At 41.5% G+C, this 16297-nt stretch overlaps 2 protein-coding genes across 2 annotated transcripts in view; one reads left to right on the top strand and one right to left on the bottom strand.

Moving 5' to 3' along the window:
* The window catches only part of p3h2 (prolyl 3-hydroxylase 2), a 65125-nt gene extending 55126 nt beyond the window's left edge, over positions 1-9999 (top strand). Inside the window, exons 5-15 of the mRNA XM_030434363.1 lie at positions 1548-1675; positions 5181-5270; positions 5624-5664; positions 6276-6367; positions 6498-6625; positions 6793-6888; positions 7038-7188; positions 7410-7527; positions 7623-7698; positions 7996-8136; positions 8686-9999. Of these exons, the coding sequence (XP_030290223.1) occupies positions 1548-1675; positions 5181-5270; positions 5624-5664; positions 6276-6367; positions 6498-6625; positions 6793-6888; positions 7038-7188; positions 7410-7527; positions 7623-7698; positions 7996-8136; positions 8686-8778 (1154 nt within the window). The 3' untranslated portion in view covers positions 8779-9999. The remainder of the gene's footprint in view (positions 1-1547; positions 1676-5180; positions 5271-5623; positions 5665-6275; positions 6368-6497; positions 6626-6792; positions 6889-7037; positions 7189-7409; positions 7528-7622; positions 7699-7995; positions 8137-8685) is intronic.
* On the bottom strand, positions 9998-15662 carry ccdc181 (coiled-coil domain containing 181). The gene is made up of 6 exons (XM_030434364.1): positions 15465-15662; positions 13693-13802; positions 12302-13279; positions 12058-12204; positions 11421-11578; positions 9998-11242 (listed from the first exon to the last, which is right to left on the bottom strand). Exons 2-6 carry the CDS (start codon positions 13792-13794, stop codon positions 11071-11073), a joined length of 1557 nt encoding a protein of 518 aa, XP_030290224.1. The 5' UTR covers positions 13795-13802; positions 15465-15662; the 3' UTR covers positions 9998-11070.
* Between the last annotated feature and the right edge of the window lie 635 nt (positions 15663-16297).

Here is a 16297-nt window from a genome sequence, read left to right as displayed (position 1 = left end):
AATCTGAGTCCTCTGACACCTAGCAGCTCCGCGGCCTGCTGTGTGTTGCTCTCTGTGGCTCCACACCACACTGCCGCACTGGACTTTCGCCTTCGCCCAGCAGCAGCCTCTCATTGTGCTTTAGCTGCTTAAGTTTCCTAAATAAATCCACAGTGACGTTCCACTGTTTGACTGAGCTCAATTCTCCAGAGTGTTGTTGACCTGGGAACACACAGCTGACAGCAGCAGATACGCTGCGTCAGCCTCCGCCAAGACAGGAAGTCTTTGGATAGCCCTGCGCCTTTACAAGCCAATAAAAAAATGTGTTTGTGCGTGCAGTATGCAGGAGTAGTGTAGATTTGGCAGACGATGTGGGTTGCTCGTTTGTGCATCTTTATTTTGGATGACTACATGTAAAACTGTGTTGCAGGTGTTAAGCACAGGAAGGCGGTACAGGACGGTCCTGCTGTATGTTTGTCTCACTTCATCATTGACATCCTGATGTGTGTGTGTGTGTGTGTCTGTGTGTCTGTGTGTCTGTGTGTGCGCACGCTTTTTCCACTATGTCAACCAGAGTGCAGCTTTTGCTCCATTGTGGTAATGGTGTTGGAATGTCATCCATGATAGATACATTTCCACACGCACAAAACACACTTGTCATCCAGTGGATGCTCAGCAGCTCAGTTGAAAACAGTATGGACACTGAAAGCAGCTCATCTCCTCCTGCTGAGAGCTGTAAGTGAGTGTGAGGTGACACATTTCTAATCTTATATTGTTTGCGTCCACGTTCTTAAGCTTGTGGTGTTCCTCCTTTCGGTGCGTCACCGCCACCTGTTAATCAGTGGGAACCAACTCATAAATAGGTAGCGTCAGAGCGCTGCTGGATGTCAAAAACCTCGTCCAAGATTTATTTGTTTATTGCCCCAAGATTTTGGACTTGGACTAATGTTCCCCTTGTGTTAAATCCATAAAAAACATTCCACGTGCAAAAAAACGTCAGATTACGGAACAAGAGTCATGTCAAGTAACATAAGGGGAAAGAGACGTACACAGATATTTAATAGATGGCAACTTAAAGTACAGAAGAGTACTGAGAGGTGCTGCAACTGGAAAACAGTCAATCATCTCTGGTAACTAAAAACAAAGTTGCTTTTTTAGTGTTGATTCCATACCTGTCTTATCTTCCACTATTTAGCATTGTATTCATTGAAGTAGTGATAAAAGATCAGTAGAGAGAAAGAGTTATATCAACTAGATTGTAGCACAGGCTGCAACTTTTCTGACCGAAAATTCGACAGGTTGTCAGTCCACACCTGTGTCCAGTCACCTAGTTGTTACCGTGGTTACAGCTTGTCTGTTTCCCCTGATTACAGACATGCATGTGTTGATGACCATGAAAAGAATTGCTGAGGCACATGGATGTAAAAATCTAAAAGGATCTATACGTTTATCATGTGTCAACTGACATGACCGAACCCACCAATCATTTTTATCCAGCCTTTCGGGACCCATCAGATATCTACACTCGAATGTTGATCACTCAAACTGTTTTCTGTCTCTCTCTGCAGTGAACAGACTGGAGGAGGCTCTCCAGTGTGCTCTGACCTACCTGTTGTTCCACGAGGGAGAGGAGTCCCTCATGGATAACGTGGACTACTACAGAGAGGAGCTGGGACACGATAGCAAGCCGAGAGAGGTCAGCATCTGTTGTTATCACTGGGGTGAGGAGAGGTAGACGGTTCGGAGGATGAGAGCGATATATAGAGTCAATACAAAGTATAGGATCATTGTCAAAGACTGGCTGGATAACCAAGGTTATTTGGATTGTACAAAGTGATTAAGAAAAGTAAAAGCAAATGCAAAAAAAACAAACATGGGTTGAAATGAATGGTTTGTAAAAGACGGATTAACAGATGAAAACGAGTAGACAAAACTCCAGACTTTGGTGGAATGGTTAGGAACTTTTAACATCAACAATAAACTTAACCTTGTTGATGATTAAAAACTGTTTTAAATGAGATCTAAAAGTGTACTGACACTAAAAAGGACCAGTTTGCATTTTAATGCCTGGCTCGAGATTTTTGAATGAGCTTTGGATCATTCATGTGAGCGTGAGTGGAATATATATTACAATAACATGAGCAGGACTGTGGGGGAGAGTTGAGGATCGGGAAGAAGACGTGCAGGGAGAGAGACTTGAGAGGAAAAGCGTTGATCTGAGTGAAGAGGGGGAGACGGGAGGCAGCCGGCTGTGTGCTATATTTCTTGGATGAACTTGCTTCTCGCAGCTTGGCATCTGTCGCCTCCCTAAGTTTGCTTTTCACTTGTATATGTTCTCCTTCAAGCTGGAAGTATTAAGCAAACTTTGCTACGTCGGTGTGTTTACGACAACATATTTTCCCCTCTGGGACTGCTCTTTATCATTAGGTATTCATAACTAACTCTCAATGTCTTACGAAAATTTAATTTGTAAAGTCTGGCTACCTCTCAGCCACTTCAGCACTGAGAATTTGTCCTTCCTAAACTCTGATCAGCTGCTCAGAAAAATTCAAGCAGCACCTTGTTAAGTCTCAACTACACAGCCCCTTTTTCCTAGAAAGCCTGGTACTCATTAGAGTGAGCGAGGCTCCCAGCAGGACTGTGTGAACGTGCGAGTGTGTGGCTGACTCTGTCTTTGAGAAGCTGAGAGCAGCCGACATGTTGCAGCTCACGCTTGTGTTTTTCTACTCATAGCTTACATTTTTCTAGCTCTCGAGTCTTTCCAGTCCCGTCAGTTTACAGTATGGTCGCTGGCCGACAGATCGCCTCTCCTCTCTCCCTCCAGCCTCGGGGAGCTCATTTACAGAGCCCCAGATCTCAGTGCCAGGCCCCGACCTACCCTCCTTGCCAAAGAATCTGGCCTTTCAGTAACAGTGGAGGAGGAGGAAAAGTCGTGTCAGAGTGCCCACAGAAGTCTCTGGAACAATTTGGAGGCTGTTTGTATTAAGGGGGCTGGGGGGGGGGCTTCTCTTTTTTTAAGCACTACAAGAAAATCGCTACTGGATGGTCGAGTTTCATAATACTCACTTCAATGTCCTCACTTGGCTTGGAAAAAAACAAAAAAATAGGACTGTATGTAGTTAGCCTATTCACACACAAAAGCGTACTCACACACTCAGTCACTTTATGTCAAACACACACACATACAAATGCAAATGAAACCAGACTCAAGTACAGAAATGTCATAGATACAAACAGTGTTTTTGTTACATAGATTGTCCACCAGAGAGCACTGACAAGTTCCACGGTGAAATATTCCTCTCAAGACGTATATGGACCTAATGCTTTAAAGGTGCTATGTGTTTGTTGTCATAATTTAAATCCTAAAAAAAAACATATACACGAAGTGTACAGGAGGAGGAGACATAATCTGTCTTAGCTTTTTTAAGTATAAAAAAATAAACAAAATAAACTGTCAAAGTGTCAAGAAAGGAAATGTTTTCACACCGATTTTCCATATTAATCAGAAAATACAACACACTGCATTTAAGTTCTCTTAATAAAAAACACATCCTCATACTAGAATGCCAGCAACTCCAAAACTACATTAATCACAGTTCCCAAAACAATATTAACGTTGTAACTTACCAGTGAAGAGGCCCACTGGACTTTCATCCTACAGTCACAGTTTGGTTAGGTTCAGGCACTAAAACTACTAGGTGAGGTTTGTAATTCATTTAGTAGAAGTCAGTAAGGAGTAACTCACTTTGACTTCTGATTTCACACTGGACACAAACAGCAGTTCCTGGATGACAGTCCTGTGCTTGTTGTTTTTTTTATATATATTTATTGATTTTTCTTATTTCATAAACAACACCAAACACAACACAACTGCTCAGACATAACATGGCGAAAGAGTTGGTAAAGTAGTAATGGTGGTAAAAAAAAAAGGAATGTTAATGATCAAAACAGTAGTGGGCATAGTATAGTATTGTATCCATCCCCCTCTCCTTATACTCTATATCAGAATAAAAAACATAAGGAATAAGCAAATGATGAGAATATAAAATTAAGAAAGCCATGAAGACATCAGCTTCACAGTAAGTAAAAGAAAATAAAAAATGAAAAAAAAGGTACAAAGACAGACTAGGCAGATTTAGGAAAGCCCCGCAATATAGAAGATGACAGTGTGTGACCAATATGATTTAAGTAAGGATCCCAGACCTTATAGAAAGTGTCCACTGTGGAGCGAAGCATACATGTAATGTATTCATTGGGAATACAGTCCATTATAAGATTATTCCCCGACTGTGCTTGTTTAACCCGACCGTGAAATCCCTGACCTCCTCCCTATCTGGACTTTTCGCACTTCACACTACTTCTGCTCACGTCCTCCTCTTCTCCCATGATAATTACTACTTCCACTAGAGGTTGCCGCCTAACAGGAAATGCTAATATGGATGTAATAAGCAGCTGTCATAGTCAACCTATTTGTTTGTTTTTTCTTATTATGATGTGCTGTTATTTAACTAAGACGAACTGAATCGCTTTCACACATTTCGATTACTCGATCACGAATGAATTAATGAATATCAGCCGATATATCACTGATGAAATGTTACTTAGTCATATCAAAATCAGCAATGCCCCCAGAAATCCCCTTTCTTTGTCTTTATGTTACAGTCCACCTTAATTAAAAGCCAAAAGCAGCATCCATGGTTTCTTTAAGTCTTTACTCCAGACAAGAAACAGTAGTGAAACTGTCCCTCTGATGGACACAAAGAGAAAGGCCATTACACTACCATCAGTGAGGGCCCTGCGATGAGCTGGTGACTTGTCCAGGGTGTACCCTGCCCTCGCCCAGAGACAGCTGGGATTGGCTCCAGCAAAAACCCCTGCGACCCCATAAAAGGGATAAAGCGGTTACAGACAATGGATGGATTGGATGGATGTATGTGTGAGTAGAAAAACAATGTAGAGACGTGCGTTCGTTGACAAAAAGCATGTCCCTTAAAGCATTCATTCGTAGAAGTGTACAAAGGAAAAAGTGGGCAAAACGAGGTTGGGACCCAAACATTGAAACATATTTAACAGTTATTTAGGGTACTTAGGGTCTTTTTAACAGTTGTTTTCCTCCTACCAACGTCTCTCGAGGACACAAACATGCATTTGCATTTACCGTAAATACATTGTTTATTAACCATTGGTGTGTGTGTTTTCAGGAAGCTGCGTGGTACCTGAGGAGGCACAAACAGGAACTGGAGCTCCTTCTGATTGGCAGTAAAACCATGGGTGTGGAATTTACTGAAGGGGTGAGTTAATGGAATACAAGATTACCCAGAATCATCTTCATTTTTCATGTATAACTACAAACTCAAAGCAGATTTACTGGCAGAGCAGAGCCCTTTAATTTTCAAAGTTATGCCCAGAAATGAAAAGAGTTTGTGTAATTTAATGGGCAGTTATCCTTAAACCGGTCCACATGTCTGTGATGCAGAGCAGATCTACTGCTGGGTGTGTAAACCATTAATGTGGCCCTGCTGCCTGGCTGACTCAGAGCAGGGTAACAGGTGTCTGGCACGGCCACCGTGCACTGGCGTCCTCTCAGCCGGCAGCGACACCTGCTGGACAACTGCTCACAGATTTCTCTTTGTCTTTGTTGCAGAATTACTGGAGCAGCTCAGGTGGACGAGACAACTCCAACAGGTAGAGAGCTCTACATCTGTTTAGTAACATTACAGTGTAACACCACATGTGCTCAGAAAGAATAGCTTGTCTTCCAGTTATTTTAGGGCTCCTTCTCTGCGGCAGCAAATGTTGCATGCAGACGTTTAAAACATAGCAGCATGTATTACCTATGTATTATCAAATTATATTGGCATTTATTGTTAAGTATGTCTGAACTTGGTTTATAATATTAAAATGTATTTTTAATATACACCATTATATTTTTCAGTATTTTAGCGAAAAAGCTCTAAAAAAAAACTAATAACAGGTACTCTCTGCTCAGCTCCAGACAAAAAAATGGACACAGAAAGCAACCAGCTGGTCGACATGGTGCAGCATTTAAAAGCTGAAGGATCGAAATAGAGCTTAAAGAGAGTGAATATGGTTTTAGATTCAACAGGTGGCCAGAACGCAGTCAGTGATAATGTTGCTTTCTATCTGCTGGATGTGTAAATAAGCAACGGCTTTCTAACAAGTTCACCATGTCAGCTTAAATTATGATATGTCAGTGTTGTGCTCACATCTTATTTCTGTTTGCTCAAAGTGTAAATTACATGACTAATGACATTCCCTATTACCTCTTCTCCCAGGATTCCCTCTGGTACAGACGGCTGGATGGAGTATGTTCCTATCTCAGAGAAGAGGAACGTCAGTGAGGCTGCTCCACAGCAGCTCAAAGAAGGTAAACCTCCACTGTAGTCAGAGGTGAAGCTGAGCCAGAGTTGACCCACTGAGAGAGTTAAATCTCATCTGGTCACTATGGTTTGGATAACATGTTACGTTCTTTAAATACTGTCCTCTGATCTGTGTAGGAGGCCCGTTGGTGTATGACAGCGTGCAGCTGGTGCAGAACTCAGCAGCCTTGAATGGGACCCAGCGTGTGCTGCTGGATCATGTCATGTCCGAGGAGGAGTGTTCGGACCTCAGACATCTGGCACATGTGAGGACATTACACAACATTGATAAAATTAAGATTTAAAATCTGGTCATGTTAGTTTACTGTTGACTGTCTGATTTGACTGAAGATGAACGAGTGTTTATTCCAGTAAAGGTCAGTGTGCGAACCTGTGTTTGAAGAATTATTCTGTGTCTTTGCTTGTCTTCCAGGCGGTCACCATGGCAGGAGACGGTTACAGAGGGAGGATGTCTCCACACACTCCCAATGAGAAGTTTGAAGGAGCGACTGTGCTCAAAACCCTGCAGGTACACCAACCACTGAAACACCACTGCATGATTTACAAAGTTCACATCTGTTCCAATTTGTTGTAAAGGTTGCTGGAAACCTGTATAATATCTAAAAAAAAAAAATCAGAAAACAGTTGAAGATGTTTTTTATTTTTTCTTCCCTGCAGCACGGCTTCGAGGGCAGAGTGCCGATGAGGAGCGCTCGCCTGTTCTACGATATCAGTGAGCGAGCTAGACGGATTATCGAGTCGTACTTCCTGCTCAACTCCACCCTGCACTTCTCCTACACACACCTGGTGTGCCGGACGGCCATCACAGGTCAGCCACAAGTCCACAGCTTTTTTGGTTTGATTTAAAAGTACATACAATATTAAGTAAAATACAGGCCACAAAGAGTTGCAGCTGAATGTTTGATAAATGTTTACTGTGTGTCAGGGTAGTGGTAAGACCCGGAAAGAAAAACCTGGAAACTCCATGTGTTATTTTGTATGAAGGGCTGTGTCGATTAGTATTTGTGTGTTTTGTGTGTCGGTTCACAGGCCAGCAAGATCACCGCAATGACCTGAGCCATCCCATCCACGCCGACAACTGCCTGCTGGACCCCGATGCCAATGAGTGCTGGAAGGAACCACCAGCTTATACATACAGAGACTACAGGTACTAGGCTACGGTTGTTAACGCACGTAGAATTCATTAACCTGATTCTGTCTGTACTGATCTCCACTTTGCCTTTTTTTATTATTATGTTTCAGTGCGCTGTTATATCTAAATGGAGATTTTGAAGGAGGGGAGTTCATATTCACAGAAATGGATGCCAAAACAGTCACGGTAAGATGGCTCTCCTTCTTAGCCCTCTGCTCTCCAAACATATAGCCAGTGTCAAAAGTCTGAAATAACCACACACACATAGAGGACACACACTGTCCTCTATGGGGGTTAATTAATTAATTTAATACATGATATTTGGTGCTTATGTGGAATTGCATTCCATGATCACATATCTGCTTCAACAAAACAGCTGAACTTTAGTAGAACAGTAATGTTTTGGTCCTGCTGATATGAGCAGATGATGGTAACATTTGAACCTGACCTTTGACCCTGCTCCGTCTCTTCCATCCTCTCCAGGCATCAGTGAAGCCCAGGTGTGGCAGAATGGTGGGCTTCTCATCAGGAGGGGAGAATCCGCACGGTGTGAAGGCCGTCACCAGCGGGCAGAGGTGTGCCGTGGCTTTGTGGTTCACCTTGGACCCGCTCTTCAGAGAACTGGTAAACTAATGTTTCAGTTAAAGAACCTTGGCAAGCTACAGAAATTATTATATAAAATACAAATTGATAATAGTAACAAATCATGATGTCACTAGGTCCCTCTTATAAAAAAATCTAAAAATGGTTGGGAAGCTCTTAAGCGACAGAAACAACATAAGAATAAATGGAATATAACCCTCATCTGTTTAAATCATAAACTGGGGGGAGTGCTTCTTCCCCATAGATGAAAGACCATAGATCCACTCTGTGCTTAAATTCTATGGATTATGAATATGGACACTGGTGAGAAAACTTTTATCCTATTAGACAATTCAGAGTTGGCAACTTTGGGCAGCAGATGAGACCAACACAGTGAATGATGGACCTTTCATTTCACCCTTTTAAAGTAATGAGCCATCCTTCACCTCTTTATGAATCACCAGGCTACCATTAACTTGAGTCCAAATATTGCTCGAGCTTGGGAAAAAAAAAGTTTCCTTTAAAAACAGATGCATGTCTTGTTTTTACCATTCACTGTTCTGACCGCCCTCCATCTTGTTTCTCTCCCAGGAGAGGCTGCAGGCGGACGAGGTGATCCAGGCGCTGGACACACAGTCGGTGTGGGGTCAGGGCCTCAACATCAACCCTAAAGATGAACTGTAGAAGCAGGAAAATGGCTTCATCTGACCCCATCCCCCGTCAATCAAATCCTCCTATGTATTTTAACTATTTATTGAATTGGATCAGAACATTTTTATTTTTGTACTGTTTGAAGTCCAAGATTAAAAACTATTGTCGTTTTTGTGTTTTTTTTGTTCAAATGTTTTCTCTTCACACCAGTACTTGAGTTTTACCCTCTTTGTTTTCCCTTCCAGTGAGAGAAAAATATCTGTTTCACTTTGTCTTTTTAGGGTTTTTTTTTTTTTTTTTTTTTCGGAACCGGTTAGTTGGCAGAGTTTCATGCTCATATCTGTAATTTCACCGAACTGTGAAGAAGCCAAAGAGAAGAACGGTGGTTTTGACTTTTTGTTCGTGTTTGCGTTGATTTTCTCTCGTTATGAACAAGTTTATTCAAAAAACACTATGTACAGATATTAAAGATACCTACGGTTCAGTGGTCAGTAGTTATGAAATTATATTAGATTCAGTCTTCACAAAAGGTACTGCTACATATGCTATCACTAACAACATTATGCTATTCAACAGTGTCTTTTTATTTCAGTGCCAGTAATGATTATTTTCAATGTAGGCGGTGCACTGTTTTGTTTTTTTTTCTTCTAATTTGGGTATTTTATTTTGAAACAGCACTCATACAAAGACTTTAAGAAAGAGTTATTATGTTCTAATATGCTGAATACTTAATGATCATGCACTCTGTCCTTCTCTGTGTGTCACTTCTTTTGTCCACTCTTCCTACTTGTTTGTTCGTCACCTTTCCAGGCACACAGAGCAGAATACTGGTTTACATGTTCACTGACACGAGAACATGGTTTTTGTGTTCATGGTTTACTTTTTGTATTTATGTGTTTTTTAATAAATAGCTGCTGTTTTAACTGTCGGCGTTTTAAATATGAGCAGCTTTTATTAATAAAAGATGTCAATAGTTCCTGTTTCAAGGAATACGTTTTTTTGTTTTTTGGCCTTTTACATCTTTATATTTGTGTTGATGATACAGGTGATATAGGCCCGAGTCATGCACTGTAAATCCAATGGAAAGAAATTTTTTTTTAGAGATAGATTCAAACTGCTAACCAGAAACCTAGTCCTGTTGTTTTAAGAGGTTGGCCACTTTTTTGTGTTCACTGATATTTAATTCTGAAATGCTGTAGCACACGGAAATGTATGTGTACATGCCTATAAATTAAAAAATATATGCCATATCTATATTGAGACTTTTGTTTTATTTTTTTCATGTCATGTTGTTCAAACATCAGTCTTTTCTATCTCACTAGAAAGCCTTTGATATGAAGAAACTGTTTCTCAGGAATGTTTACCAGTTTCTCTCATTGATAATTTCATTCCTTTACAGTTTCATTCATTCAAATAACTTGCTGTAAAATCAAATGCGTTCTTTAATATCTATGTAAGCAAATACTCTCTTGACAAAAGGCATACAGTGGGTTCAGCTCTTGTATTGAAGAAGAGCTTAAGTTAAGTAAAGTGCATCTGCCACTACAAAGTAAACGTAACTACAGTAAAAAAAAAAAAAAAAAACACATACTCAATACATTTATCACACCTTAAAGGGTAACTCCACCAATTTTACGCAATAAAGCGTGTTTACAGGTCTTTGGGAGTAGGCTACTACTGCATGTGTTGAAAAATAATATTGAGCCTTTTGTGGCTCCAGAGGAAGCTGCGTGTCATCAGATAAATTGCATGAAGCGATGTCACTCGATGGCTGAGATGCATTGTGGGTAATGAAGGTGCCAGGTTTAGATGGAAGAGTAATGTGTGGAATAAAAATGGTGATATCTCTGGATCCGCTGTATCGATCTTGATCTTTGTTTTTTTAAACTGTCCACAGTGCACCTACATTACCCACAATGCAACTGTGCCATCAACTGACATCACAGGAAGCAATTTATCATTTTACATGCAGCTTCCTCTGAAACTACAAAAGGCCTCAAAGAGTCTTTTTTTTAATATGCAGTAGCGCTCCCCAAGACCTGTAAACGCACTTTAATGTGTAAAATTAGTGGAGTTAACTTTTAAGTGCATTTGGATGGATTATTTACCCAGGTACATTCTGAGTAGAGGTCACTGCGGTAAACATTTTTTTGTAACACAGCACAGAAATGGAAACAACAAAACAAATCTCTAGCAACGACTGAACGCTGCATCAACCACCTGTATCATCCAGTCTGTGGTGAAAGGACTGTATGAGACTCGTAGCATCAAACTACAATCAAATCTACTTGTGTGAGTTCAGTGGCCATGTTGGATTTGTCTGGTTCAGTAATGGTACGCCAGCTGTTCGTTGAATCTGAATGGCTTGGTTTCATTGACGGAACACATCAGGTCCCTCATGCGTCGCGCACGCCGCTCCTCCAGCACCAGCCTGCGCGAGTGCTCTCGAGCCGCCTGCTGCTCAGCTCGCTTCTCGGCCCGTTTCCGCCTTAGCCACCTATAAGCCACATGTAAGAGGATACATACACAGGAAAAAACATTACTATATGATCTTAGAAAATGTCACACTTGCAACGTAATATGATTGTTTTTCTGCAACATCAGAAGCTATGAAGTTATCTAGCACTTCCATTCTTTGTTGCTGAAGCTTAAAATGAATGATAAACTGAACTCACACTTTGAAGGCATGTTCACACTCCTCGCGGCTGCGTAAGAGGTAACCGCTGTCCACCTCGAGCCGCTTCAGCTCCTCCAGCTGCTTTTCTTTCTGCTGCTGCTGGTGTTTCCTCTGCAGCCACTGCCTGAACGACTCCTCCGGGTCGCTGGAGTCTCTCTGCAAGAGAAATGCAGAAATACTTCCAGTAATAACGAGGAAACAATGGCAAATGTTTATAATTGAAATGGTTTTTTTGGGGGTTTTTTTTAATACCCCTGGCAGGTACTGTTTCTTACATTTGCTTTTCTTAGTAATTTTTGTAAATGAGGTTTGAATTTTTCTGTTTATGAATAATACACCACTAAGTAGAAAAATCTATCTCCTTTGCAAACTGGGATTTTTTTGCAGCAAATGTCCTGATCTGCTCTGAAAAAAAACGAAATTAATGAGCTTTCATTAAAACTGCTGCAAGTGACTTTAATTTTTGGCTGACTCCGGCGGCCTCTGTGGACAAAAGTGGTAGTGTTTCCGCCTCCTTATAAAGATCTTGACCTGAATAGAACCTGCAAAAAAGCCACTGAATAAAAAAAGTATGTAAAGGCGACTCTATAACACTGTCAATGTCTATGCTTTGTTGTGCCCCCTTGTGGTCTTACCTTAGTATTCATCCTCTCCATCTCCTGGGCTCGGTGGACCCTTTTCTCCTCCTGAAACTGCTCTCTCTTCTTCATCAGCCAGGCCTTAAACGCCAGCTCATTCTCCTGCCTCTTCTGCTCCTCTTCCTCACATTTCCTCTGCTCTTCCTGGGAAACAAAAGCAATTAAAAGGATGATTTAAGTCATTAACAACAAGCCTTAATGGTAGAACTTGTAAATGTAATGCATGCACTTCTTTTCCGACCTCTCTGGCCAGCTTCTCCTTCCTCTCCTGGATCCTCTGCAGCACCTCTTTCTGCTGGGGGGAGAGGGTGTAGGTGGCCTGGCAGGGTGTTCCGGTGGCCGACTGCACCCGCCGCTTGCTGACGTTCCTCTGGCTGCCTCTGTGGCTGTGGTTGGCCGAGCTGGGTCTGTTCCTGGGCTGAGCTGGAGGTCTGGGAGCACGGAGGTGATCGACACCTTGTTGGAAGAGGGAGGAGCCAGCGCGAGGAGAGGTGGAGGACCTGTGGCTCTTACTGGAGCTTGCAGTCTGCTCCTGGGGACGTGGGGAGGAGCGTGGGAAGTCACTGTAGTTGTGCGCTATAGGAGGGAGAAGCCCTTGACTCTCCAACTCGTTCAGGCTGACCAGATCAAACTTCCCATCCTTCTCCACAAGGACTCTGCCCTCCTTTACCCCCTGCCCTCCTCCACTGCTCTCTCCAGCCCTGCTGCTTTCTTCCCGCAGGGAAAGCTTTAGCTCAGACAGCTTCCCTGACACTTCGATCTCTGCCTCTGAGTCCTTCGCAGTTCCCTTCCCACCCTCCACCTCAACACCGCTGCCATCCTTCTCAAACTGCAGGGGAGGCACCTCCAGGTCAACCAGCTTGTCTTTAAAATGCAGCCGCCTGCGCCTGCTCATATCCGGAGGCTCTTGGTCCTGCAGCTCTCGATTAGCCTGCTGTATCTTGTCCTGAATGTACTTCTTCTCCTCATCTGTCTGGTCATCCATCCCTGGAGGAGGTGGGACTACAGGTGATGACTTAGTGGGGCTGTCTCTGTCTGAATCATACTCTAACGGCTCCATAGGCGAAGGCCACCTCTCGTCATCTTCCTCCAACTCCTCGGCTTTGTTGCCTCTCTTCTCCTCCTTGAGGACTTTTGGCTTTCTTTTCATTTTTCGCACTTTCTTGTCCTCCGCCAGCTCTTTGTCAATTTCTGACTCTATGTCCTCATAGTCGGGACCCTGTGGGGTGGAAAAGGCAAACACAACAATGCTTTAATTAATTGGGTTGGAAGGTAATGAGCAACATCAATACTTGACAGGTAATAGGCGTGATGGTGTGATAACAGACATGTGTAAGTGTGTTCATCAATATTGCATCCAGCAGTGGCAGAGAGAAAGTATGTCACTTTATGTGGACAGAGGAGGTTTCACATGCAAACAGGAAGCTGTGCCAGCTCGGGTAACTCAACGCTACTCACTGTTACACTTTCGCAGAGCAGGGTCAGGGACCCATGCAGCATCCAGTCTAAAGTAAGTAGGGCAGCAATCCAAACTCAGTCTCACACAATATAAGAAGGTGAAAACAGAAGGTAGGAAGAGGAGGTGCATAGTTCTTATATAAATTGCACATTATAAAGCAAGGCCCGACTTGCCTGGTCCTCACTCCGGCCTTCCTCACTTATCAGCCAGTCAAGATCCTTCTCAAAGTCGTCCTCATATTCCTCCTGGGTCTTTGTGCAAACCACCTCACTCATATTCTCCACTGGAAGAAGATCAAAGATACATTTCAGACATGACGGTTTCTGCCAGACTAGCCACAGGAATTTGTTCATGGTCCCAAAAGGATGAGTTTTAGGAAAGATCTTTGGATTGGATGCCACCGAGACGAAGTGCTTGGCGGGCTTCTTCATAACATCAGCCATCAGACTGCACCTCAGCAGTTAGTACCTCTCAATCCAAGACTCAAATCATGCACCACTTATAGTTAATGACAGATATTGCACCTTTATATACAAACCTGTATGAGTGTACACTCAAGTGTAGGTTTATCTCTGTACGTTTGGTGCATATAGCATTTCTATTCTGTTGTACTTTTCCTATTAGTGCATATATTTTCATTGTATTTTATTCTATATTTCTCTTGGTCAACTCATACCTTGTACTGCTACTTTTTTTCTATGGGGGATCAATAAAGGTACATCTTATCTTATCTTATCTTATCTTATCTTATCTTATCCGGCCTAAATTTCCCACCAACCCCAAGGAAAAACTCTGTTGACCTGTCAGTACGGGGCTTATACCAATTTTAAAACTGAATTTTACATTTAATAAAATACATTTTAAAAATGTATAATTATGGACAAAGAGATGCCCATGCAGTTTTACTCACACTTGTATCAAAGAATTACAATTAGTACAAGACGGTTTCATCTGTATCAAGTGACATCCTCGACATCTCTGCATTAAATAATAATACAACTGATGAATTTTAGCTCTAAATCCTGCCAACTGTAGACAAACATGTAACTTTGGATGTGGCCATATAATAACAATTTATAATTCTGAAACAGTTTGTCAATTTGAAACATTTATGCTCTAAATTTCAGTGTTGGCCTGAATAATAAACACCCGGCAGTCACATTAAAGTAAATATTCTGCAGCAAATGAAACACAGTTTAATACAAATATATATTAATGGAAATGTCTGTGCTGTTTAGTATACTATAATGGGAACATAGAGGTTGGATGAGTGGCTATGCTAGATAAACTAGACAGGTCCGGGCATGTTAACAGACTACATAGACTACAGTAAAGAGTACAGTGCTCATCAGGATGCCCACCCAGTTACATCAAGCCCATTTGGATAATCAAAACAACATTAATGTCAAATTACATGCAAAATATTTAGATGTAAACATTCACTTTAGTTTTTGTGGGTTTTTGAATTATTGTGCCACTAATTACAATCCACAAATGACCACCCTTTCAATTATCACCTCACCTCCATTGGATATTCAGGTTACATGTAACTGTACTGTAAATGTGTAAAGGATCGGTCGTCACCTTCTGGACAGAAATCAGTACTGCAGGTTTCCAGTAAACTATTTTTGTTCCTCAATGTTTTTAGCAAAAACATATCCCCTGTTTGCTTACATGTATGTTACCTTTGTCGTAGCTTTGTTTCTGTTGTGATTTATAATAAATTCTACTGGCTATAACACAGGGTTTCACATACATAGACTATAATCCTGTTTATTTCTGAAGGTCTGCGGGCTGTAAAAATAAACAGGACAGGGACAGAAAGGAGGGTGAGCTGCAGGACACACTTGGTGCCTGTGGGGATCATATTATTTTTTTTATAAAATGGCTAAATTGGATTAAGTCGCAGTTAAAGCTGAAGAAATGCGGTTGTATGTAAACTCACCAGTGGCAGGTTCTTACGCAGTATTCCTGTTGAGTTCAAAGCGGTGACAGAACACATCAAGCCGGGGTTGTTTCGTGACTATCGCTCCATCTAACTGGCCCACATAGTGCCTGCTAGTCTGCGGAGCAACACCTGTGCACATAATCTGCTTCCTGTCCCTCTACAGCCCTAAAAGCTTTAATACAGCCGTCGTCATAGAGACCGACAACACTCTTTACTACTTGCGCATGCGCACACGGGACAAAAACGCTCAGCAAAAAATCGCCCTCAGTCATAAAATCTACATGAACACACTATAAACAAGGGAAACATCCAAGTTGAGCCAAGTACCATTCATGAAACAGAACAACTGTGACCTTTAAGGAGGTTTTAAAAGGTTACTCTAGAGAATAGAACACCACTATATATGTTGTTATATAGGTTGTTTGGGAGTATGTGGCATTTAAGCACAATATTAAGTGCTAAAGTTTTGGAACTAAGTTTTGCATTATTATTTCAGTTAGGAGGGTATTTTGGTCGACAATAAACACGAAATGAAAAAAATATGCCTGTATGAATATGTTAATAAATATAAATATATTAATTACCCAATACATATTTTGTTTATTTAGTATGCATATTTATTGATTTCCGAAGCATATGTATTTATGTACTTATTTAAATATTGACTTTAATGGCACTCCATAATAATAAGCCATATAATTTAGCCTTGAGGTCTTCAATTCATTAATAAAATTATGTTTGTCAAGTAAACACAAAAAGATCAGTGTGGGTTAATATTTAAACTGGCCGACAGCACATGGACGTGGGCTAGTGATGCTTTATTTCGAGTC

This window comes from Sparus aurata, chromosome 11 (genome assembly GCF_900880675.1).
Source record: "Sparus aurata chromosome 11, fSpaAur1.1, whole genome shotgun sequence".
NCBI classification, from domain to species: Eukaryota; Metazoa; Chordata; class Actinopteri; order Spariformes; family Sparidae; genus Sparus; species Sparus aurata.
Note: the sequence above shows the minus strand (reverse complement) of the source record. Positions and strands in the feature narration are given on the sequence as shown.

Excerpts from the sequence above, each read along its gene's own strand:
- ccdc181 (XM_030434364.1), bottom strand. The coding sequence starts at position 13,794 with ATGAGTGAGGTGGTTTGCACAAAGACCCAGGAGGAATATGAGGACGAC. Across the intron at positions 12,205-12,301 it reads AGGAGAAGCTGGCCAGAGAG|GAAGAGCAGAGGAAATGTGA; the intron begins GTCGGAAAAGAA and ends TTTGTTTCCCAG. Across the intron at positions 11,579-12,057 it reads TGGAGAGGATGAATACTAAG|AGAGACTCCAGCGACCCGGA; the intron begins GTAAGACCACAA and ends TTTCTCTTGCAG.